The sequence below is a fragment of the Ochotona princeps genome, chromosome 14 (genome assembly GCF_030435755.1).
Source record: "Ochotona princeps isolate mOchPri1 chromosome 14, mOchPri1.hap1, whole genome shotgun sequence".
Lineage (NCBI taxonomy): Eukaryota > Metazoa > Chordata > Mammalia > Lagomorpha > Ochotonidae > Ochotona > Ochotona princeps.
In genome coordinates, this window is record NC_080845.1 from 3,512,362 (window position 1) to 3,537,436 (window position 25,075).

General features: G+C 58.5%; 1 protein-coding gene across 1 annotated transcript in view; it reads right to left on the reverse strand.

Annotated features, from left to right (window-relative positions):
- Nucleotides 1–16,296, reverse strand: part of NCS1 (neuronal calcium sensor 1) — a 38,713-nt gene extending 22,417 nt beyond the window's left edge. The window contains exon 1 of the mRNA XM_004593483.2: nucleotides 15,862–16,296. Coding sequence (XP_004593540.1) covers nucleotides 15,862–15,925 — 64 coding nt within the window. The 5' untranslated portion in view covers nucleotides 15,926–16,296. The remainder of the gene's footprint in view (nucleotides 1–15,861) is intronic.
- Between the last annotated feature and the right edge of the window lie 8,779 nt (nucleotides 16,297–25,075).

Sequence of the window (25,075 nt, forward strand, 5' to 3'; positions counted from 1 at the left end):
GGGAGACCCGGAAGAGGTTCCAGGTTCCCAGCAAAAAGAAGGCGGGGAGTGCTGCAGGGAGGGGCAGTGGAGCGAAGGCGGACCCCAAGCCTCCCCAGCCTAGCAGGCCACCCCCTCCCAAACCCAAGCCAGACCCCACATTATCTGCAACCGCAGGCAAGGGGCCCTAGGCTGCAGTGGGGCAATGGCAAAGGCGGCTCCCCCTACAGCCCTGCCACCCAGACCCCTTAGACAGCTCCCCTTGCCCTCCAGGTTTCTCCCCCGCTGGGACTCCCATCTAAGCCCCACAACTCCCATGCCAAAGGGGACCTCTGCCCTCCTCTTTCTCCAGGGTCCCCATCCTGCAAAATGAGTGCCACTAGGCTGGCTGCCCCAATCACAGGACACTTCTGCTGTCCTGGCTGGACATCGCCACCACCACCTGGCCCCGGCTGCCACCAGGGCCTTGGCTCAGTCCCCCCCTCCACCCTAGTTCACCCATCTATTCCATACCCCAGGCAGCTGTCATCACCTCTCTCCCTCCTACAACCTGGGCTAAAGTTCAAAGGTCACCACAAGCCCTGTTTTTTTTTTTTTTAAAGATTTATTCATTTTATTACAGCCAGATATACACAGAGGAGGAGAGACAGAGAGGAAGATCTTCCATCCGATGATTCACTCCCCAAGTGAGCCGCAACGGGCCGGTGCGTGCCGATCCGAAGCCGGGAACCTGGAACCTCTTCCGGGTCTCCTATGCGGGTGCAGTGTCCCAATGCATTGGGCCGTCCTCGACTGCTTCCCCAGGCCACAAGCAGTGGAGCTGCCAGGATTAGAACCAGCGCCCATATGGGATCCCGGGGCTTTCAAAGCGAGGACTTTAGCCGCTAGGCCACGCCGCCGGGCCCAAGCCCTGCCTTTTTTTAACCCCATCCTGTGTCCCTCTTCCAGTTGCCTGTGTGACCTGGGCCTCCCTCGGCCTGGGCCTCTCTCCTCATCTGTAAATGGCTCCTCCTGCTGCTCCTTCTGCTTGGGGTGGGGGTGGGGCAGTCAGCACAGCCAAGGGGGTGTGACACAGGCATGGAAGCAGCCATCTGCACCCACAAGGCCCCTGATGCCCAAGCTGCCCCCACCTCCAGCTCCTGTCCTTCAGGCAGGAATACACAAATGTGGAGGCAAGCAGAGCATTTGCCACGGACGAAGCCCACCAGATCAGGGACCCGGGCAAAGCAGGCCCGGAAAGGACCAGAGGTGGGCAAAGGCTCTGCACGGCCCAGGCTGGGTGCCAGGCCCCACAACCCCGGGCGACCTTGGACAAGGTGGCACTTAGGGCACAGCAGCTGTATCCAACGCCTCTGCCAGGGTCAGCAGCGCCTAAGACCCCGACCCACCCCAGGCCCGAGCTACAGAACTGTCCAGCTGTGGAGAGCTGGGCCCCAGCACCAGGCACCAGAAGCAGGTGTTAGGGGAGCCCCTCTCCCCAATCCATAAGGGCAGGTTCCCCAAAGCCCCCAACCCCCAGCACTCCCTCACCACCACGGCCCCCCTTCCCACCGCAGCGTGGCAGCAGCCCAGCCTACTTAGTGCCTGCTGCTTCCTCCCTCTGCCGCCCACACCGGCTGGGGCTGGCACACAGCACAGGGCTGTCAGCAGGAGAGACAGGTGGGCCCGCCTGCAGCAGTGCCACTGCACCCACCACACAGGCTGGGACTCACGGAAGGGATGGTGGTCCCTGACCCCACAGAGCAGCCTGGGGCCAAGCCTGGGCCAGTTTTGTCCCCTGACTCACCTGAGCCCGGGGCCACTTCATCATGGTCCCCAAGAACTGGGCTCTCTGCAGACATCCACCTCCTACCACTTGGTCGCTGTGTGGCCAAGGCCAGCGCACACCCCTCTCTGGGCCTTGGCCTCCTTCCCCATCTGGGGCTGTTGCTGGGGCCAGCAGGAGGAGGTGGGCATGTGGGCTGATCTTCGCACACGGCAGTTGTCAGGGGTCTCTCTGCCTAGCACACAGTGGCTGCCGATAGGCGTGTGCTAGGACAAGAGGCTTCCTGTCACCCTAGGGAACAGTAGTGAGGGCCAAGCTGCTGCCCAGAACCACTGGACTCCCAAATTGCACTATTTCAATCGCATTACCCTCCTGGCCTCTCTGGGTCCCCGAGCCCACTTGCTTGGTCCCCACAAGCCCACTTGGTTGAGGCACGAGCAGCGGTGGAGGGGCAAGGTGGGACTCGGGGAGGCTTGCACCTCACATGGTCAGGTGACTCGGGGAGGCTTGCAGACGAGCACCTGCGATGCACCCGGTCCCGGCATGCATCTTGGGGTGGGGCAAGGCACCCCTTCCCTGTGTCCCCTCCCCCTCATTCCATCTTTCTCCTGGATGCTCTGATCTTTCTCACTTTCACCTACTGTTTTTCCTTCTTTTTTGAAGATGTATTTTATATTTGTTGGAAAGTCAAATTTACAGAGAAGAGACAGAAACATCTTCCATCTGCTGGCTCACTCCCCAAGTGGCCCTAACTGCCAGAGCTGAGCCGATCCAAAGCCAGGAACCAGGAGCTTCTTCCGGGTCTCCCACATGGGTGCAGGGTCCCAAGGCTTTGAGCTGTCCTCAACTGCTTTCCCAGGCCACAAGCAGGGAGCTGGATGGGAAGCGGAGCAAACTGGACTTAAACTGGTGCCCATATGGGATTCCCACGCTGCAGGCGAGGATTAGTTTGTTACACCATTGCGCAGGTTCCTTTCTCACTTTATTTTATTTTAAGGAAAGAATCAGCTGACAGATTTTCCAGCCACTGGTTCACTCCCTACATGTTCACAATAGCTGGGCTGGTTCAGACAAAAGCCAGGAGCTCGGAACTCAAACTGGGTCTCCCAAGGAGGTGGCAGGGACCCAAAAACTAGAGCCATAATCTGCTCTCCCCCAAGGTCTGTGTCAGCAAGAAGCTGGAAACAAGACCAGAGTTGGGGAGTAAGAGACAGTAAGTCTGCGAAGAAAGCATGCTATACAGGTTCGGCTTCAAGTCCCGGATGCTCCAATTGTGATCCGACTGCTTTCTGCTAATGCACCTGGAAAAGCAGTAAACGATGGCCCAAGTGCTTGGGCCCCTGCCGCCCATGTGAGAGACCCAGAGGAAGCTTCTGGCTCCTGGCTAACTCTGACTTTCAAATAAATAAATACATCCGGCATGATAGCGTCCCCTTGCACGCGCCGGGATCTCATATGCTCACCAATTCTAGTCCCAGCGGCCCTGCTTCCCATTCAGCTCCCTGCCTGTGACCTGGGAAAGCAGTCAAGAACGGCCCAAAGCCTTGGGACCCAGTACCCGCGTGGGAGACCCGGAGGAAGCTCCTGGCTCCTGGTTTTGGATTGGCTCGGCACCAGCCGTTGCGGCCATTTGAGGAGTGAGCCATTGGACGGAAGATCTTCCTCTCTGTCTCTTCTCCTCTCTGTATATCTGACTTTCCAATAAAAATAAATAAATCTTTATAAAAAGAAGAAGAACGGCGCCAGGACTCAGATCCAGCTACTCTGCTGAGGGACGTGGCCAGTCCAGTGGCCAGTTTAACTTCTAGGCCCAGTGCTTGCCCTCACCTCACTGGGAGATCTGCTAGACTTGAATGTCTGGGTCTCACCTCGCTCCAAGCCCTTCAGTCAGTGATGCGTGGGGCAGGGTGGCGGATGATGATGTCCATGGCTCCAGAGGCGGCAACGCCTGCCCAAGGTGCAGAACTCACCTACAGTGAAGCTGGTGCAGCATCCAGGGTCGGCAGGAGAGGAACACGGTGTCACATACTGCACCCGAGGCATGCTGGGAGCCGCCCAGCTTCTATGTGAGCCCAGAAGGAGCCAGATCGGAGGCAGGTAGTCAGCCTGGTGCTAACGACACCTGCCCCGGGGCAGCAGGCACCGGCTAGCCTGGCAGTGACCCACACCGGGAAGAAAAGGCAGGAGGAAAGCAGGTGAGCTCCAGGGCCCAGAGAGGTGACTGGAGCGTCTGTCCTTAGCCTGCGGTCACTCACTCATTGCTGCCAATCCTGGCTGGGAGCTGTGAGGGACATCACAGACAGACGTCTGCCCAGGCAGGACCAGACGATGGCACAGGGCAGGTGTGTGCTGTCTGCCACGTGCCTCACCTTGCTACAGGCGGCAACACCAAGAAGCAAACCTGGGCCAACTTTTTGAAGTCCAGGGCCTCCTTCCTGGCGCCCAAACAGCCAGCTCGGACACCCCTGCAGATGCCTTCACACACGATGAGGTGGGACCCCGACATCCACCCCGATCCCAGCTACCTCTGCTGCCAGATTGGAAATCTTTCAAGTGGGCCCGGCGGCGTGGCCTAGCGGCTAAAGTCCTCGCCTTGAACGCACCAGGATCCCATATGCTCGCCGGTTCTAATCCCTGCCTGTGGCCTGGGAAAGCAGTCGAGGACAGCCCAAAGCTTTGGGACCCTGCACCTGTGTGGGAGACCCGGAAGAGGTTCCTGGTTCCCGGCTTCGGATCGGCACACACCGGCCGTTGCGGCTCACCTGGGGAGTGAATCATCGGACGGAAGATCTTCCTCTCTGTCTCTCCTCCTCTCTGTATATCCGACTTTGTAATAAAAATAAATTTTAAAAAATCTTTTAAAAAAAAGAAATCTTTCAAGTGAGGGGACCCCAAGGTGGTGAGCCATCACCTGCTGTCACCATGGAGCCTTGGAGCACTTGGGGAGGAGGGAACCCCTGCACATTTCGGGGTCCAGTCAGAGACGATGGCCACCCCACTCTGGGAGCATCTCCAGGTCATGCCAGGGACAGACACTGTGGGAAGCACCAAGGCCACGCACCTGCAACCCGCCCCCCAGAAAGGCTCTTTCTCAAAATTGAGTCATTCTCCGAGTTTCAGCTTATCTGTAAAATGGAAACACTAACAACAGCTGGAAGAAACACAGACTTTTCCCCAACGATGAACTCTAAGCACTGCCATGGGGCGAACCCCGGAGCAGGGACTCTGGGGCCAGGGCAGTGCCCAGACAGTCTTTGGGAGTTGTTGGGATGATGGGATTGGGGCACAGACCTGAAGCAGCCAGCTGCCCGCTGTCCCAGTGCCTGTAACGACAAGAAAGACAGGAAGAAGGCCAGGGCTGGGTCAGGACGCACAGACCCAAGCCGGACCCAGAGGAAGGGGGACCACATGTGCCCAGGACACAGGGCATCTGAGGGAACACAGACAAAGTGGCAGGGTCTGGCAGGCCTGGTCCAGGGCCCCGGAACAACTGCTACCTGTAACCAAGGTGTCATGGCACCTAGGTGAGAAGCGCAGCCAGGGTGCCACCCAGGAAGCAGGTGGAGGCCAGGCCGCCTCCTCGCACCCCACCTGGTATCTGCCTGTGCTATCCCGACACCCCACTCCTGCCTCAGTCCTCCTCCGGGCTGGTCTCCCTCCCAGGTATCACAGCAAGTGATTCTGTGGGTGGGAGCAGGCCTGGACAGCTCACAGGCCACCTCCCATGAGGCTGCAGACACGGAGGCACTGCAGGCATCATGGACCCCAGAGGATTTTGCAGTGTCTGGTGAGGAAGTTGAGAGATGGTGGTAGCTGGAGCTCAGGCGGCATGACCAGCAGCAGGTGGCAGTTCTGGCTCCAGCCCGGAAGAGCCCAGGACAATGGCCCAGCCCTGACCTATGTGCCACCTACAATGACAAGGTACACAGGGAGTAGCCGCTGACTTCACCAGGGTCCTCAGGAGCATGGAGACCCCGAGCTGGCAGCGAGTGGCTGCCAAGCATTCATGGAGCTTGCACAGGCCCACCCACCTGGCCAGGGCCACCATCATTTGTCCACAGCCAGGAAAGAGCTTGGCCCACAGGCCAGAGCCCCACAGGCTAGAGGCCCGTCGTTGTGCGTGAGCTCCAAGCAGCAGCAGAGGCCGGCCAAGCTGTCCTGGCTCCATTCTGCAGACGGGAAAGCTGAGGTTCCAATAAGCAAGTGGCCCCAGGCCTAGGGAATGGAAGGGAGGAATCGGACACCGGCTCCGTCTGCAGCTACAGCCAGAAAGCCTCATCTGGTTCCCGTGGTGGCTTAAAGCGGGAAAAAGGAAAAGAAAAAAGGCCAGAGCTGCGGGGCCCAGGGTGGCCGGGCTGGAACAAGAGTGTGGCCCTTGCAGGCTGCCTTCCCGCTGACAACCCATGCTGGCACGGAGCTATTTCTGCCTTGGGTCCCGCATTCCTCAAAGCCACATTCCTCTTACCCTGCCCAGGAAGCCAGAGCCCAGTGTCCTGAATGCCCCGCCAGCCTCCTGGGGCTACTGCCAGAGCCCAGAACTGGCAAGCCAGCAGCTGCCCTGGGATCCTTCTGGGGCCAGCGGCGCCTCGCTGCCTGCAGGCAGTGTGCTCGGGGTACCCCGGGGCTGATAGGAAATAACACCCTGACTGCAGGTCAGCGGCAGGAGGCAAGGCAGGGCACAGCTCTCTGGGTTGCTGTACCTGCCGCCTGGAGGTGGCATTCCCAGGCCTGCCTGTGGGTGGCTCCCTGCTGTACAGTGTATAAGCCTCGGTCCCTGGTGTCCCCAACCCATGCTATACCCCTGAGGACCTGGGCTCTGCCCATACTCATCAGATATTTCCTGAGGTGCCCAGAAGGGATGGGAGGGAACAGCTGCTGCCACCTCACCAGGGGCTTCCTCCTGTACCCAGCCCCCACCTGCAGGTTCCTCAGGGCACGCCCTGACACCGGGGTGTACAGCTCCTGTGCCCACTCAGACCGGGCGTGGTCAGCACAGTGCTGGACCCAAGGTCAGCAGTGGAGTATCCCTACTAATGCACCTGGGAAAGTAGCAGAGATGGCCCAATCGCCTGGGCCTCTGCACCCACATGGAGGACCTAGATGGAGTTGCAGGCTCCTGGCTTCAGCCTGGTCCAGTGCTGGCTGTTGTAGCCATCTGGGGAGTCAGCCAGGAGATGAAGATCTTTCTCTCTCTCCATTGCTGTCTCTTTAACTATACCTTTCAAAATTAACACATTTAAAAAACCCATCTTAGGCAATGGGATATTCACAGGTGGAAGCACTTTGACTGCCATCCACCCTCACTGCAGCACAGGAATGCGGGACACCTGGGCAGGATCGCTAGCTGCAGGTGCAGCCTCTGGCGCCGGGGCACTCCGACCTGGCACAGATGGCTCTGAGGCCACAAGGCTTCCATATAGGCAGGAGAAGCATGTGGGCCCAGGTGGGTTAGAAGGCCTTGGGCTCAGCTGGCACCTGCTCAGGCCTCCTCTCATTCACCTGTGCATGGACAAACAGTCCCTGCTCCCATGGCCATGGGAGCCAGCAGACCCGCAAGTTCTGTCCTCAGAGCTGGGCAAGCAGCGGCTGTTCCCACCCTGGGGTCTCCAGGGGACCACCATGACTGCCAGGGGCACTAAGCACTGGCAGCCAGCTCAGCCCTCTTCTGAGAGCATCTGTATTTACAACCTTTCCTGAGGCTGCCCCCATGCTGCACAGCCATGCTTACGAGCATGCATGTGTGCGCGCAGACGCACCGGCTCACGCTCGCCCGACACAGGTCATGACCCACCGCCCTGGCTGGGAGCTGCCGGTGGAAAGCAAGATGCGTGGTACCATTCGCAACGCCTGCAACACCCAAGCACCTCTGTAGCACCTCTCCCGACACGATGCCCCTCGCCAGCCCGAGTGGGACAGGGCAATGGACCAACTTCCACAGCCCCCAGGCAGCCCTCACCAGGCACTTAGCAACAGCTGGCCCTCCCTGGCTGATAGTGATGCAACAGAGAATTTTTCTGAATTCAGACCCGGCTCTTCTGCATCCCCTGTTTTCCGTAACGACTCTTCTTATCATTCAGCCCCAACCAGGAAGAGCAGAATGAGACAGCAGAAGCCCAAGGAGATGGCCCACGGCCTGGCCCCACAACAGAGTCCAGGCCCGCTGCACCTGCTGTGCCAGCCCTGGGGCTCCAAAAGGCTGCACAGAAAGGGAAACTGAGTCGGCTAGGGGGGTACAAGCATGATGTCAGGGTCCAGGCAAGGATGGCCTGGGACTAAAACCCACCTGCAGTGGCCCAGAACTTCCGGCCTGCCTACCCTGTCCTTGGGCCCAGATGCACAGTCAGCCCCTCCCCACTCCACCCCGCCCCACATGCTGACCAGCCAGGCTCAGTGCCCAGACCCCCCTATTTGTACTCACAGCCATTGAACTGAGGGCCTGTGACTGCTCCAGGGGTGGCCGAGGTCCCTGTCCACTAGCACAGCCGGCACAGCCTCCCACCTGGGTGTGGGGGTGGGGTACTTGCTCTTGCAGAGCCCTGGGCCTGCCTGCAGGACAGCCATGTGTGACCTACCTATTCTCGGCCCACAAGGTCCCTGTGGCTCCAGGAAGGGAGTGCCCTCCAGGGTCACACAACCTGGACACAGCAGTCCCCACAGCCTCACCCTCCCTGCCATGCTCCACTCCGCTGCTCTTGGCTGGGTCTGACTCCAGTCCCAGGTCACCCGGACACGGCGTTGCCCATGAACCTCTGATGGTCCCCGCCCCACTGAACAAACCTCATGTGAAAAGTGCATACTGGTTCAGCCTATAATGTCCGAACAAGGAGACTCCTTCCTTTAACCACATGCTACTTCTCTGCACCTACTTGAAAAGCGGAGTGATAAGAGAATTGGATCTTCCAGCTGCTGGACATGCCTGCAACAACCAGGGCTGGTCCATGCTGAGGCCAGAAGCAGGAACTCCATCCAGGCTGCCCACAAGCATGGCAGGGGCTCAAGCCCTCGAGCCATCATCAGCTGTATCCCAGGATGCCTTAGGAAGAAGATGGGGCACAGGTGGAAAAGCTGGGACTCGAACCAGCACTCTGACAGAGGATGCCGGCATCCCTCGTGGCTGTTTATCATGCTGCACTCCACACTAGCCCCAAAGACTCCCTTTTGCAGCTCCCTCACCAAAGAGGCCGAGATGGTTGGAATAAAGGAGCCATATTACAAGACCTGGGCGAAAAACGCACGACACCCCCACAGCCTACCCAACCTACAGTTGGAGGGGCCCCTAGTGGTTGACAGTGGTCCTAGTTATCCCGTGACCCTAGGGGGAAGACACGTCACCTCTCTGGACATCTTTGTATCCATCTGCAAAGTGAGGGCATCGGACTGCCTGACCCCAAGAGTCTCATCTGGCCCAGAGGTCCCGGGATTTTAGGAGGAGAGTCATCCAAGAAAGGATGGCTGTACCACATAGCTTCCTCTTGTCTTCCCCACGACATTGGCGTTGGTTAAGAAAAACCATGCCGGATGCTGGCAAGCATGCCAGGAAGCGGAGGCTGTCTCATCCACACTCCCTGGAAATGCAAATTGGAACAACCCAGCCCTATTACAGCTTAGCTGCTTTTTAATCAAAAGCCTTTTAGAGGGCAGGGTGTGGCCTGGCAGCTAAGACGCCTCTTGGGACTCATCCTGCGTCCAAGTCCTTGGGTTCAAGTCCTGGCTTCACACCCAAGTCCAGCTTCCTGCTAACACCCACCCTAGGAGAGAGAAGGCCACGGCTCAAGCAGCTCTGTGGGGGACACCTGGGGTTGGGCTCAGGGCTCCCAACTTGGACACCCCCCACAACAACCCTCAAGCTGACACAGACATTTGGGGAGTGAACCAGCCCCCTCTTTTTTTCAAATATTTATTTTATTGAAAGAGTTATAGAGAGACCACAGGAGAGAGAGATCTTCCATCTCTGGATTACTCTCCATTGGCCAGCTGAGCCTGAAGCCAGGTCTGCCACATGGCTGCAGAAGCCCAAGCACCTGGGCCATCTGTGTGTCTCCTCAGATGCATTAGCAGGGAGCTGGACTGGAAGCGGAGCAGCTGGGACTGGAATTAGCACACATACAAAATGTTAGTGCTTCACGCTGAGGCGTAACCTACTATGCCACAGTGCCAACCCCTCTCTGTGTGTTTTTAATAATAAATAAGTAAAAATGTTAAAAAAAAAAGCCTTAAAAAATGTCCCTACCCTTTTAACTCCATAATCTCATTTTTGGTGATTTATCTTCAAGGAAAAACACATTCGGAGTTAGTACATCTCTGTAGATGCCACACACTGGGAACCTGGCGCTGTGGGGCAGTGTATTAAGCCATCTGCGAGCATGCCATATGCCTCTGTGCTCAAGTCCTGGCTGCTTTACTTCCAACCCAGCTCCCTGCTAATGCGCCCGGGAAAGCAGCCCTGGCATTTGTAGCCCTCTGGGGAGGCACCAGCAGACAGATCTCTGGGGAAATGGCCTGTCTCCATCCACTGCTTTGCCTTTCAAATAAAATGTTAACTAAATATTTAAAAAAAAGATACAATACAGAGGCAGGTATCATGGGACACACCACTCCGGCATCTCCACGTTGATGACCAGGGAGACAACTGACCGTGACCCTGCCACCTACAGGGGACACCAAGATGGAGTTCCAGGCTCCTGCCTTGGGCCTGCCCGCCAAGCCTAGCTGCTGCAGACATGTGGGGAGTGAACCAGTGGATGGGGCAGCTCTCTGTCCCTCATTTTCACTTGCCTTTCAAATAAACAAGTTTTTTTAAAAATGCTGTAGTATAAAAGCTGTTCATCACAGCACTATTCATACTGAGAGGAAAAAATAGCACCCTAAGTATCTGATGACAGGGGACGAAATAAAATATGCTGCATTCATAAGAAGTACTATTTTAAAACTCCTAAAAGCCCCCTTGTAGGACAGCTAATGATTCCAACATTTACGACTGTGTTACAAAGTAGACCATCTGGGATTTACAAAGCGGTGACATTCATGAGAGGGTCCTGCTAGGCTTCCTTCCCGCCCCCTCTAGGCTCCACCCTTCATGTCAGCTCCCTGGGGTCCACCCTTCATGTCGGCCTGCTGTCCCCAGGCCCTGCCCAAGCAGGGTCCCACTGCACCCGATCCCACGGCTGCCCTGGAACTTAGGGAGAGGCCAGAGCCCCGTACAGTGGCCCTGAGCCTGCTTCCCTCGCCAGGCCCTTCCTGGCCCACCCTGGAGACGTCCAGGAAGCTACGTGGCCAGGGCTCACAGGAGCTGGCTGGTGCTTACAGAGGGTGAGCCGCTAGCCTGGGTCACACAGCCGGTTCGCCAGGACGTGCCTTCGCCCCCCACCCCGCCCCGGGGGTCACTGTCTCAGGGACTGCTCTAAGGCCCCTCCGCAGGCCCCAGCACCACAGAACCTCCACCCTCCCTTGCAGAACCCTCACCTCCCACTCTCCGGCTGTCTTCCCCTGCCCAGTCCCACTGCAGCCCCCACACGGGGCCCAATGGCATGCCAGATCCCGCCCCCACTCCAGTTAGCCCACCCTGCTTGAGCAGGATCCGGGATAGAAGATGGGGAGTGGGCAGTGGTGGAGACCCCAGCGGTCCCACGCAGCCACACACAGTGACACCTGCTCCTGCCACCCTCAGACCCCAACTGCAGCCAGGCACCCACACTGCTCTCAGTCAGAGGCAACTACACTGCTTGCTTAGATGGCTCCACTGCTGTTCCTGCTTGAAGCTGCTCCTCCCCACCAAACTTCTCCTCCCCCAGCTGCTCTCTCCCCTCAAAGCTGCTTCCTCCCCATCAAGCTGCTCTCTCCCCCCAAAGCTCCTCCCCCTCCCTGTCTTCCCAAGCTGCTCCTCCCCACCCCGCCAAGCTACTGTGCCAGGCGTCATCCTGGACATAAGGAAATCCGAACGAGATTCAAGGTTAGCAGGCAAGGTCGTTGCAGAGCTCAGTCTGACCAAGAACTGTGAGGAGATGCCCACGCTCATGCCCTGGCTGGAGGGTTCTGGGAGCACCTGCAGCATCGTGGGCAGAGGCCAGCAGGATAGTGGGGTGGGGGGAAGGGGGCTGCTGCAGACGCCTTGAACTCCACTCACGCAGTGTCTGGGACTCCCTGGCAGCTTCTCCTCCCCGACAGCAGGGTGCCATCTCTCATTCCCTCTGCTACCTCCCAGCAGGTCAAGATGGCCTGGAATTGACAGGTGGGGCTGGGGTCAGACCGTATTAGCTGCCCCAAGACGAGGTCCCCTTAAACCACCTTTAAGTCCAGGTCAAGGGGAAGCTGAATCGTCAGTATCAACTCTGGCTGGGGCAGCACGGGGCTGGCTAAGATACAGAGGGGACACCTGCCTCCCTCCCACACAGGAGTGCTTGGGTTCAATTCCCAGCTCCACTTCCAACCCAACTTCCTGCTAGTGCACTCTGATAGGTGGGTGATGGTCAATTATATGGGCTCCCGTAATGCCAGCACCCCATGTGGGCACCTGTAATGCCAGCATCCCATGTGGGCACCTGTTTGAGTCCCAGTTGCTCTATTTCCCATCCAGCTCCCTGCTTGTGGCCTGGGAAAGCAGAGGAGGACGGCCCAAAGCCTTGGGACCCTGCATCCACGTGGGAGACCTAGAAGAAGCTCCTGGCTTCTGGCTTCAGATCAGCTCATTCTGGCTATTATAGCATTTGGGAAATGAACCAGTGGATGGAAGATCTTTCTCTCTGTCCCTCCTTCTCTATAACCCTGCTTTAAAATAAAAAATAACATAAATTTTAAGAGTGATCATCAGCATAACAGCATCCATAGCATTTAATGAGCACTTGGCACTTGCTGTCGGGGATCAGGTCCAAGGGTAGGCACCATGCACACACCACTTCACAGACGAGGAAACCAAGCCTCATCTCAGTGAGGAGGGTGGCTGTCCCATAGCCCTGAAGCCCAGGGATTCCAGCAGCTTCACCCATGAGCTGCAGGAAAGCGGGACTAGGCCTCTCAAGGACATGGGCAAGGCCCGGCATGGTAGTCTAGCGACTAAAGTCCTCGTCTTGCACGCGCTGGGATCCCATATGGGCGCTGGTTCTAATCCTGGCAGCCCCACTTCCCATCCAGCTCCCTGCCTGTGGCCTGGGAAAGCAGTCAAGAACGGCCCAAAGCCTTGGGACCCTGCACCCATGTGGGAGACCCGAAAAAAGCTCCTGGCTCCTAGCTTTGGCTCGGCTCCTGTTGCAGCCACTTGGGGAGTGAATCAGCGTATGGAAGATGTTCCTCTGTTTCTCCTCTCTGTAGATCTGACTTTCCAATAAAAAATAATGAATACATCTTTAGAAAGAAAGAAAGAAGGAAAGGAAGGAAGGAAGGAAGGAAGGATGGAAGGAAGGAAAAGAAAGAAAGAAAGAGAGAGTGAGAGAGAAAGAAAGAAAGAAAGAAAAAGAAAGAACGAACGAACGAACACGGGCAATGCTGACTGCTGCTCTGGATCCTGGCTGGACCCGCTGCTCACAGGCCTGAACCTCACCATAGATGGTGCTGCAAAGAAGGTGAAAGTCTGGCTGCTCGGCCTGAAGGCAGGACAGAGGGTTCTAGCCAGTCTGCAGTCAGATGTGCACAGCGAGGGCCACCCAGCCGCAGCCTCCACGGGTCACGGAGTCACCCAGGACACAGTCCAACACTGACAATTCCCAGGAGCACTGGGGGGCAGGTGCGGGAGAGCTCCCCTCTGAGCACGCTCCAAGCGCTGCAGCCTGCTGCGCGCAAGTCGGCTTGGAACCCCACACAGCTTGTGCCAGCGTTCGACAAACACCAGTCACGGATGTGGAAGTCCTGGGCAGCCGCCCAGGCCTAAGGAATCAGAAATGTGGGTGGGTAGGCGTTCCACACACCCTGGGGTTTCACATGCTCCCCAAGACTCCCCCCTGTCTGGGCACAGTTCTCCTTTACCCCTAGAAGCCCCCAGAACAAAGAACAGGTGAAGCTGCTACCCCAAAGAAGCTACCCCAAAGAAGCTACCCCAAAGAAGCTGCCCCAAGAGGCTCTCTCTGCCTGTTCCTGCTGGGAGACTTCAGGGCACAGATAATCCGGGGTGCACCACATGTGACTGCCAGCCAATGGGGCCAGGCACTGGCACGGAAGCCCTTGACGACACTGGCCAGGAAGCTACCTGCCCCTGCCTGCCCTTTAAAGCTTTCCGCAGAAGAACCCCCACATCCCCACTGCCTCCAGCCCAGGCCTTCTCCCTTCCTGCCCAGAACTGTTCCCCGTCTCCCAAAGCCTTTAAAAATATCCCAGCCAGCACCACCCGCCGTTCCTAGCAAAGCTCCATGACTCAACGTCCTTCCAAGCTGATGGATCTGCAGCAGGGACAGGGGCTGGACACAAGCAGCCCCTTCCCCAGCGATTCCACCACCAGAGGCTTGTGGCGGAACCCAGAAGGAGATCCCTGGAAGGGCTCCTGTCTTGAACTTGGTGGTCTCTCCAGACCATGGCCTGGGAGAAGGGCATGGCCCTGACCTGGTAGCGCTTGGCATGCTGTCGCACGGCACCTGGGACTTCTGAGCCTCGGCTTCCTCCCCCATGCACAGAAATGGGAAGGGCGCCCAGGACGCGTGGCACCATGCTCATGGATGTGCACGCCTGGCATGGAGCTCCAGGAACCCCAGTTCCACCTCGCTGAGTGGCACCATCCCCCTTCCAGGGGGATGCCCCCTGTACCCTTCTGCCTCCCAGGCCCAGGGACACAGCAAGCCCCACCTGCAGCCCACAGCTGGAGCCCCATCCAGGCTGAGCCTGAAGGAGTGCCCCACGAGTGCCACCACCAGCAGCCGGCCTGGGAAGGGCCCCCAGCTCCCCAATAGCATCACCACTTGGCGTAGCAGCCTCTAGAGTACAGGTCTCCTTGTTCCATGTATGCCTGCGGAGCATGGGTCCCTGCACCCACCAGGAAAAGCTCCTTTGTTCCAACCACACGGAGCCAAAGCCTGAGCCTGGACAGACCTGCAGATGTGCCGGGAGATGGATGGAGCTGGGGGGAGGGGAGCTGAGGTTGTGCAATGCACCAGGAGACGCTGCCTCCAGCCTTCACCAGCACTGGGGGTGGGCAGTCGACCCCACCGCCTTGCTGCCCCATGCAGCTGTCCAGATCTGGTTTCTGAACCCCTAACCCAAGTCCACAGCGACTGCCCCTTCCCAGGCCAACATGCACACAGTCAGAGGCCCTTCCAGGCAATGTAGTCACCCTGTTTTCTGGCCCAAGAGGGACAGCGTGTCAGGCCCCAGGTCCCAGCACTTCCTGGCACGTGGGAACACCTGGAGAGGGGGGTGGCCCGGTATGGAGAAGGCACAGGGCTGTGAAGTTTGGGCAGGTGAAGGGAGACACCTGGAGGGAGACTAAAGTAGAAAAAGCTGGCAAGGGCCCGACTCTCCTGTCGCTGCACACCACCCCCCCAGTCCCCAACATTGCACCCTGCACCAACCTATTTCCCAGCCTGGCAAACAGACACCTTGGAGGAGGAGCCAGGCCAGCCTGGACCCCAGGAGACCTAGGGCTACAAATGCTGCTATCCTCGCGGCCAGCATGCACACGGCGGGACCGGGAAGGGGGCGACAGGCCGAGCCTGCTGCGGTGGCAGCATCAACATCGTGATCCATGAATCACCCACCCGCCGCGCTCTGCCAGGCGGCTCCGCGCAGCCCAGCCACGCTGCGCCCGAGCACCCCTCCCGTGCCCCTCGCCCTCGCACACCCCCAGCTCTGAGGGGAGGGGTCAGAGACGGCAGAAGCCGGGGATCCCCCCCACACACTTAGGCCTTGTAGGGGGTGGCCCGGCGCTCGCTGACTCCCCCAGGCCAGGGCTGCGCCGGGATGGAGGGGGGCGGGGTACAGAACAATAGGTCCAGGTGTGATGCGGGGGCGCGGCGCAGGCAGCTCCAGAGGGTCAGGGACGCCAGCACGGCAGGCAGCGCCCGAGGGGAGGTGGCGGGGAGGTGGCGGGGAGGAGGCGGGGGAGAGAGGCCCCGGGGAGGGGCTGGGGATCCGAGTGACGGCGGGGGAGGGGCGCGAGGGGTGCGGGGTGCGGAGACGAGGGGCGCGGCGCGCGCACTCACAGTAGGTTTTCCTGGTCAGCTCCTCCACAACTTCAGGCTTCAACTTGCTGTTGGATTTCCCCATCCTCGGCGGCCGCGGCCCCCGCCCCCCGGGCCGGAGCCGGTAGGGGCGCCGAGCCGGAGCGGCCGGCCCGCCGCGGGCCGGGGCAGGGCGCGCGGAGGCCCGCGGGCCGGGCCGGGCCGGGCTGGGCCAGGCCGGGCCGGGCCGAGCCGCGCCTTTGTCTGCGCTGCGCCGGTGCGGCCCGGCGCGCGGGGCTCGGGCGGCTGCGCTGCGCGATCGGCGGCGCCGGGGCTCCCGGGGCGCGGGGCGGCAGCTCGGCAGAGGCCCGGGCGGTCCGGGCGCCGCGGGCGCGGAGCTGCGCTGGGCCGGCCGCTGTGGCCGCGGTCGTCCCTGGTTACTGGGCTCCGCGGCACATGCTCGCCGCCGCGCTCGCTCTCGCCGCCGCCCCTGCGCTCCCCGCCTCCCGTCCGCACCGGCGCGCCAGGGGAGGGCCCCGAGCCGCCACTCAGCGGCCGGCGCCACCTCCCGCCCCGCACCCGCCCGGCCCCGGCCTCCGCCCGCAGGACGCGCGACCCGCGGCAATGCAATGCGGAGGGGCGTCCCGGGGCGGGGGTGGGGTGGGGTGGGGTGGGGCGCGCGCCCCCCGCCGCCCCCTTCCTCGGCGCAGCGCGGCGGGGCTGGCCTGGAAGAGGTGACGTGAAGGAGGCCAGCTCCCTGCCCAGCGCAGTTCATTCATTCGACACGGATTTGTGGAGCACTGGGGACCTCACCGGGCCCAGCGCTGGGAGGGCCCTGCCCCGCTGGATTGTCACACGGGTGGCGGGGCCACTTCCCCGCGGCCTAGGGGGAAGGTGACCTCCTGTCTCAGGGTGGGGATTCAAAGAGGCTCTCGAAGGACACCGAAAGAGGGGGGCTGCGGTCGCAGGAGCTGGAAGGTCTGGAAAATCCTGTCCCCCTCCCCCGGAATCCGGGCCTATGCCCACCAGCCCTAGGAAGAGACTTAAGTGGGCCTGCAAGGGCCTCGGTGCGGGCATGCAGGTCACTAGCCAGAGCTTCACATGGATGGGCAGGGTCGAGGGACCCTGGGGTGGGAGGACCACCCGCTGGAGAATGGCCATACAGGGCTAGGCAGGCCAAAGTTCAGAGCGCGGGCCCGGCGGCGTGGCCTAGTGGCTAAAGCCCTCGCCTTGAAAGCCCCGGGATCCCATATGGGCGCCGGTTCTAATCCCAGCAGCTCCACTTACCATCCAGCTCCCTGCTTGTGGCCTGGGAAAGCAGTCGAGGACGGCCCAATGCATTTGGGCCCTGCACCCGTGTGGGAGACCCGGAAGAGGTTCCAGGTTCCCGGCTTCGGATCGGCGCACACCGGCCCGTTGCGGCTCACTTGGGGAGTGAATCGTCGGACGGAAGATCTTCCTCTCTGTCTCTCCTCTCTGCATATCTGACTTTGTAATAAAATGAATAAATCTTTAAAAAAAAAAAGTTCAGAGCGCAGCAGTGGTCTCTAGGCCTGTGGGCCACTGGCATCCACACCCTGCGGGAGCCCCGTCCTGCTTCTGCGACTGCACACCCTAGGAGGCAGCAGGTGACAGTTCAGGTACTTGGGTCCCTGCCACCCACGTGGGAGACGCCGATGGAGTTCCCAGCTGCCTGGGCCAGTCCCAGCAGTCATGGACCGTGAACTAGCAGATGAGATGCAAGCTCCCTCTCTCTCAAGCTGTGTGTGATGAATGGTGATTTTGCCTTCTCCTCTGTCCCAGGACAGAGGTAGCCCCAGCAAAAGGCCACTTGAGGCCTCTGGTAGTCACTCCCTGCCTGCTGTGAATGGACACACAAGGAGACACAGCAGCCATCTTGAGTGTGTTGGTGGCTGGGGTCAGAGAGCCCCGCCTCTCACCTCTCTCCTATCTCCAGCAGTGGGGAGGAGCTGGTGGCTAGGATCTCCTTTAGCTGCCCACTTCTGCAATACATCTTGCTGGGGTGAGGGCAAAAAGCTTAGAGCACCCTCTTCCCCTGGCCTCCAAACACACTCCCAGCTTTGCCCTTGAGCCCTGACCTGGACCTCAATGGGAATAGAGAGCTATCTCCCTGTGTGTCACTCTTCCAAATAAATATTCTTTTTTTGGATTTATTTTTATTGGGAAATCAGATATACAGAGAGGAGGAGAGACAGAGAGGAAGATCTTCTGTCCATTGATTCACTCCCCAAGTGGCCACAAAGGCCGGAGCTGAGCCGATCCGAGGTCAGGTGCCATGAGCCTCTTCTGGGTCTCCCTCGTGGGTGCAGGGTCTCAAGGTCTTGGGCTGTCCTTGACTGCTTTCCCAGGCCACAAGCAGGGAGCTGGATGGGAAATGGGGCTGCTGGAATGCAAACAGGTGCCCATATGGGATCCTGGCATGTGCAAGGCGAAAACTTTAGCCTTACGCCACTGCACCAGGCCCATACCTGATTTTTTAAAGGATTTATTTGTATTAGAAAGAGTTACAAAGATAAAAGAAGAGGTACCAGAAAGACCTTCCATCTGATGGTTCACTCCCCAAATAATGGCTGCAAAGGCCAGAGCTGGGCAAGTTAGAAGCCAAGAGTTTCTTCCAGGTGGGTATAGGGTCCCAAGACTTCGGGGGTCATCTTCCACTGCTTTTCCAGGGCGTAAGCAGGGAGCTCAATGGGAAGAGGAGTAGCTGGAACACAAATCAGTTCCCATTTGGGATCCTTGTGCTTGCAAGAGGAGGATCAGGTGAGTCATCATGCTGGACCCCAAAATAAAATCTTTTTAAAAATCCCATTTCACGGGCCTCGCATGGTGGCCTAGTGGCTAACGTCCTCACCTTGAACGCCCAGGATCCCATATGCACGCTGGTTCTAATCCCGGTGGCTCCTCTTGACATCCAGCTCCCTGCTTGTGGCCTGGGAAAGCAGTTGAGGACGGCCCAAAGCCTTTGGACCCTGCACCCATGTGGGAGACCTGGAGGAAAGTTTCCTGCTCCTGGCTTCGGATCGGCACAGCTCTGGCCGTTGTGGCTCACTTGGGGAGTGAATCATCGGACGGAAGATCTTCCTCTCTGTCTCTCCTCCTCTCTGTATATCTGACTTTGCAATAAAAACAAATAAATCTTTTTAAAAAAAATCCCATTTCACTTCCAATCCATGCTATTTAAATTTAATTTTGTTATTTGAATGTCAGAATTGAAAGCAACCCTCTGATACACTGGTTTATTTCCCAAATGGCCAGAACGGCCACAGCTGAATCAAAAGCCAGGAGTTTTGGGCCCGGCGGTGTGGCCTAGCGGCTAAAGTCCTCACCTTGTAAGCCCTGGGATCCCATATGGGCGCCGGTTCTAATCCCGGTGGCTCCTCTTGACATCCAGCTCCCTGCTTGTGGCCTGGGAAAGCAGTCGAGGATGGTCCAAACCTTTGGGACCCTGCACCCGCGTGGGAGACCCAGAAGAGGTTCCAGGTTCCCGGCTTCGGATCGGCGCGCACCGGCCTGTTGTGGCTCACTTGGGGAGTGAAAACTTCGGATGGAGGATCTTCCTCTCTGTCTCTCCTCCTCTCTGTATATCTGACTTTCCAATAATAATGGAAAAAAAAAAAAAAGCCAGGAGTTTCATCCGGGTCTCTCCTGTGGGTGCATGGTTGAGCTGCATAGATTTGTGAATGAGCACGCTGTTGCTGGTAGAGAAACAGGTGCTGGACCCATCTGGACTGGGGAGGAACAGCTCCTCCTCCGCTCTCCCAGGCGCCTGTGACTGACAAGGGACCTCTTGGTTCCCGTTTCCCCGTAGTTTGCGGCACAGCCACCAGCAGGTGGGATGTTCTGCCGGGATTTCTGGCAGCCAGCAGAGCCTAGGAGTGGGGAGGTGGGCGTGAGGGGGGTCCTTTGACTTTCCAGCAAGTATCAAGTCTCCAGGAAGGGTCCCAGGGGAGGCTGTTCTCAAAGCCCAGGGGTCCCAGAATGGGGTCCAGGCCAATGCAGAAGCAGAAGGTTGGTCCTCAGTGGACCCCAGCCTTATGGCGTCCCTTGAGGGCCAAAGGGAGGGTCGGCATGCAGGCCCTGCTGGCAAGAATGTGCCCCTCCACACCCTTGCCAGCAGGGAGGGGTGGAGACGTGATAGGGCACCTGGGTTATTTAAAAGGACTTCATTCCCCACTCTGCTTGCTGGTTCACTCTTTGCACGTCACGTCTCCCACCAATTGGCCTGGCAACCTCCCAGACCACATTCCCAAGGAAGCCCTCTTCCCTCTTCCCCCAGGTCTTTTAAAGCAGCAGGACGTCGTGCAAGGCCAGCAGCCCCTGTGTACGGTGGGGCAAGGGGACAGGGGGATTGCTTGTAGAAGGGACTAGAGTGAGGACAGCAGCTGGACACAGCTTGGTTCCCTCTCCCGATGGGGGCACAATTAGAGCTCAGGGAACTGAGGGGACAGCTGAAGATGGGTCAGAAGGGGGTGGGACACAGGATGTCGGGAGTGGGTCACTGGCTTTTAGTGACCAACATGAGGCTCTGTCCTGGGATCTGGCCACGCCACCCCTGCCACCCCTGCCCCTCTCCTCAGCTAGGGAGCCTAGGAGGCCATGCCAGGTCACAGGACCACCCCGGATGGGGCAGGCAGCTCACCAGACGGTTCCACTAGGACTGTGTGCTGGGGGTGGGGGCAGGTTTCCCTTGTACACATCTTCTAGCAGAATGGAAAATGGAGTCAGGTCTATTGCAGCGTGGGGTGTGGGGGTGGCAGCTAGCAGCCAAATCCCAGGACCACCCCCTTTGCGGGGTACTTTCTGTCTGCAGATAGTATCTCTTGGTGCTTCCCTAATGTCCCTGCATGGCATTCCACCCTCTGGCCCACCTGACCACCACACAGGCTGGAGAAGGAATCACTGGCCCACACTCTGGATGCATGTACCTCGGAATACAGGAGCCCCTGAAGCTGGGAGCCATGTGTGGGGGCTGCTGGGTCGGGGAGGAGGAGGCCGCAGGCTTGCTTCTCATACATTCTGTGGCTTCAGCAACCAGCAGGCTCTCAGCAGTGCCAAGCATGGGACCCCCAGCATGGAGCCAGCCACACGTGGCTGCTACCACCTGGCAAGGGTGATTCTTGCCGCTGGCACATACTGGTCTGCGTGGGCCATCCTCTGCTGCTTTCCCAGGTGCATTAACAGGGAGCTCGACTGGAAGTGGAGCAGCCAGGACTGCAAGAGCTCAGGCTGCAGGCAGCAGATTAACTGAACCACAACAATGGCCCGGGTGTGGCTTCTGTACAGGCTGGTGGTGTGCGCTGCCTGGCAACAGCTCTGGGTCTAAATGTTCCCCAGCTCATGTGGTGGAAACCTGGTCCCCAGTGTACCCTCTCCAGGTGGCCAGGTCAGCAGGGGTCTGACCTCATGAATGCAGTAATCATAGCAACAGGTTCAGTGTTGTGGTATGACTACCATATGGCAAATCAGCTGGGTTTTGTGAGGGGGTGGGCTTTGTGGGACACTGTGCTCCAGGGGTTGGCCTCGGGGTCAGCTGGCTAGCACACTGTGTGGAATCCCAACATTCCATATCCAAGTTGTTGGGTCCGAGTGCTGGCTCCTCGTCCCTCCTAGCTTCTGGCCAGTGTGCACCCTGGGGGGGGGGCAGCAGGTGGTGGCCACGTGTGTTCAGGTGCGCTGTCCCTTTCTCCTGTCATCTCCCACCCCATGGCATGGCCACCCCACAGTATCTGAGATTGCATTTCCAACTCTGGGCTCTTACCACAGCTCAGCTCTGACTTGCAGGTGTTTCAGAGTTGGAAAGCAATCCAAACCTCCCATGTGGGTAGCGCAAATCCTTCTCTACTGCCTCCCAGGGTCTGTGTTAGCAGACAGCTGGCAGGCAGGCACAGGGATTGGCTATCAAACTTAGAAACTGTGGGGCCTGGTGCAGTAGCCTAGTGGCTAAAGTCCTCACCTTGCATGCACCAGGATCCCATACAGGCGCCGGTTCTAATTTCAGAGGCCCCATTTCCCATCCAGCTCCCTGCTTGTGACCTGGGAAAGCAGTCAAGGATGGCCCAAAGCCTTGGGACCCTGCACTGGCATAGGAGACCCAGAAGAGGCTCATGGCCCCTAGCTTCAGATTGGTGCAGCTCTGGCCATTGAAATCAGCAGGATGGAAGATCTTCTTCTCTGTCTCTCCTCTCTGTATATCTGACTTTCCAATAAAAATTTTAAAAAATAAATCTTAAAAAAAACCGTAGGAACCGTGATGTGTAACAGTGTTCAGCAGCTGGGACTGACAGGTGTCACATCTACCCTGTAGATGGATCTGGGGGGCACTATGATTGTAACCCTTGTGTTCCAAGAATCCGGGGAGTCTCCCCATCCGCTTAGGCCTTGACCTGATTAATGCTTTAGTCTCCAGGGTGATAAGGGCGTGTTGTGCTTGTTAAGATGTCTACCTACTTTGTTCTTCCTGCTGCGACTATAAATGGGACTGCTGGATTGTTTGTTGCAAGTATATGGAAACACTTTCCATACACTGATCCGGCATCCTCCTCAGCCACTCTTGTACCTCTTAACAGGTATATCTGAGTGTTACTCTGAAATGTTACTCTGACTACCACATGGCAAATCAGCTGGGTGCAGAGACAAGGCTGGGAGCCAGTGGTTATCTAGGTGAGAAGTAAGGTTAGGGGGCAGTGGCGGTGAGAACAGAAGTAGGTGGGCATGAAACAGAACGAGGGATGGGATGAGCGAGGCACCTCCACCAGGAGGGTGGCTTGGACATGCCTTATTTAAGACATTCCAGGAGGGGGGAGCAGTGGGGAGCAGTGATTCGTCTGCTACCTGGGACAACAGCATCACATGTCAGTGCGGGGGATGGAGTCCCCTCTCTGCTTCCAGCTCCCTGCTAAGGTGCCTGGGAGGCAGCAGGGGGTAGCCTAACCAGAGGGCAGTTCCCGCCTCCTGGCTCTGGCCTGACACAGCCCCAGTTGTTGCAAGCATTTGGAGGGGAAATGAGCGTACAGATAAAGATTTCTGTTCCTGTCACTCTGTCCTTCAAATACATAACAATCTACCGCAAGCAGCAGCCCAGCAGGCAGCTGAACAAGCCCTCGGGCCTGGGGGCAGTGCTAGGCTGAAGCAGAGCCCATGTGTCAGAGTGGACAGCGGCAGGATGGAGGCTGCTGCCCCAGGAACCCTCTAACACGGAAAGTGAGAGGGACAGCTCGCAGTGCGGAGGGCAGAGGGCAGGACCCAGCTGTGTCCCAAGCTGCTCACACGGGGACAGAAGATGACCAAGCTCCCCAAGGAGGCATGACGGGGTGGTCAGATTGCTGGGAGCTGCGCAAGAACTTGAGGAATATTCACTGTTGATGGGAGGGATCCAATGGGAGGGCCAGTGCTGGGGGGCAGGACTTCGTGTGTGTCGACGTCCATGCCCCGCCCTGGGCGCTGGCAGTGACCGGTGCCACCTCCACGGCTGTGAACAAGGTGGTCACCCCTGGCTGCGGGATGTTGAGGTGCTGTGGGTGCAGTTGTTATGGGTCTGTTTTAATAAGTGGATTCCTCCCGCTGATGAAGTCAACACTCCTGCAAACTGCCCCAAGCCGTTTAAGATACAGCTCCCAAGTGAGCCAAAGGACCCTCAGACGCCCAGATGCCCAGTGTCCAGTCCACAATGCTGAGCCAGCTGCCCCTCCTGTGGTGGAGCTGAACCGGCCGGGGCCAAGGGTTGACACAGATCTGCGGAGGAAGAAGTCCGGCACTTTGTTTTATAGGAACCATTTAAGGGGGCCTGTGCACAGCCTGAGGGAATGGAACATAGAGCTGTCAATGGCTAGAATGGTGGGAGGAGCAGCCCGCCAGCTCCCACAGCCTTGGTAGTTAAGGAGCCCTCAACCACACCCCTGGTTTTGAAAAGCTTCCCCAGGGTCCTGCGCCAGGGAGGGGATTGGCTGGCGCAGCAAGGCCAGTGGGGCCAGACACTGAAAGACCACTGGAGGGGCTAGAGCAGGTGTGTGGCCACCAGGAGCAGGTGTCCTTCCTGGGCACCCACACTGCCTGCAGGGCTGGGTCTAGGGGTGTGTGCAGGCTCCAGCACCCTGGTGGGCAACATTGATGAGCTGGCCTGGAGTGGGAGCCAATCAGCTCTATCAATGAAGGGGTTGGGAGGACTCTACCTCCAGGGGCCAGCGCAGCCACTCCTGGGCAGGATGCTGTCTGTGGAGCAGACACTTCCAGACAGGACCCCCAGCGAAGGGAAGGTGGCAGGGAAACATCGCGGAGCTGCCTATCCTCCGCACAGTGGCCTTGGTGAAGGAAGCCTGGCCCAGCAGAAAGGAGACAGAACGCACACGGAAGGCCCTCACAGCCCAGCAGGTACTTGGGGTCAGCCACCAGCTCCTGCTAGGCTGCACTGAGAGTCAAGCTCCGGTCGGAGGCATGGGCCCGGGGTTGGCTTTCCTCATTTCTCTCCCTTTCGCCTCTCTCCTTTCCAAAGGCAGACAGACTCTTCCTTAAATGTCCGCTGGAGCTGGGCACACCCAACGCCCAGCCGGGAACTCCACCTGGGCCTCTTGTGTGAATGGCAGTAAGTTGAAGACTTCCCAGGGGGTGCACTGGCAGGAAGCTGGAACAGAGAGTGGGGACTTGAATGCAGGCATTCTGCCATGGGATGGTGGAAGGGGTCTTCCATCTTCCCCAGTGGCTGCAAAAGCCAGGTCTGGGCAAAACAGACCCAGGGGCCAGCAGCTCTAGTGTGGTCTTCCACCACGTGGGTGCAGAGGCCCAAGCACCTGGCCATCACTTGCTGCCTTCCCAGGTGCATTAGCAGGACGATGGATCAGAGGCAGAGCAGCTGGGCCTTGAACCAGTGCTCCAGTACAGGATGCCAGCATCGTGAGAGGCCAGCTGTATCCTGTAAATGCCACCTTCACTCCTGTACCTAGTGCACAGTCCTGAGCTTGTGTAACACAATTCTATACGAGAGCCAACAGATGCACTACAAAAAAAAAAAAAAAGATTTTATTCGAAAGGCAGAAGGCAGAATTATACGGAGAAAGTGAGGGAAACAGAACAAGACCTTCTATCTGCTCGTTCCCTCCTCCCCAAACCTCTGCAACAGCCAGTCGGGCCTGTCCAAAACAAGCCAGGAGCCTTTTCTGGGTTTCCCACGTGGGTGCAGGGGCCCAAGGATTTGGGCTGGCCTCCACTGCTTTTGCAGGTGCATCAGCAGAGTTACAGAGAG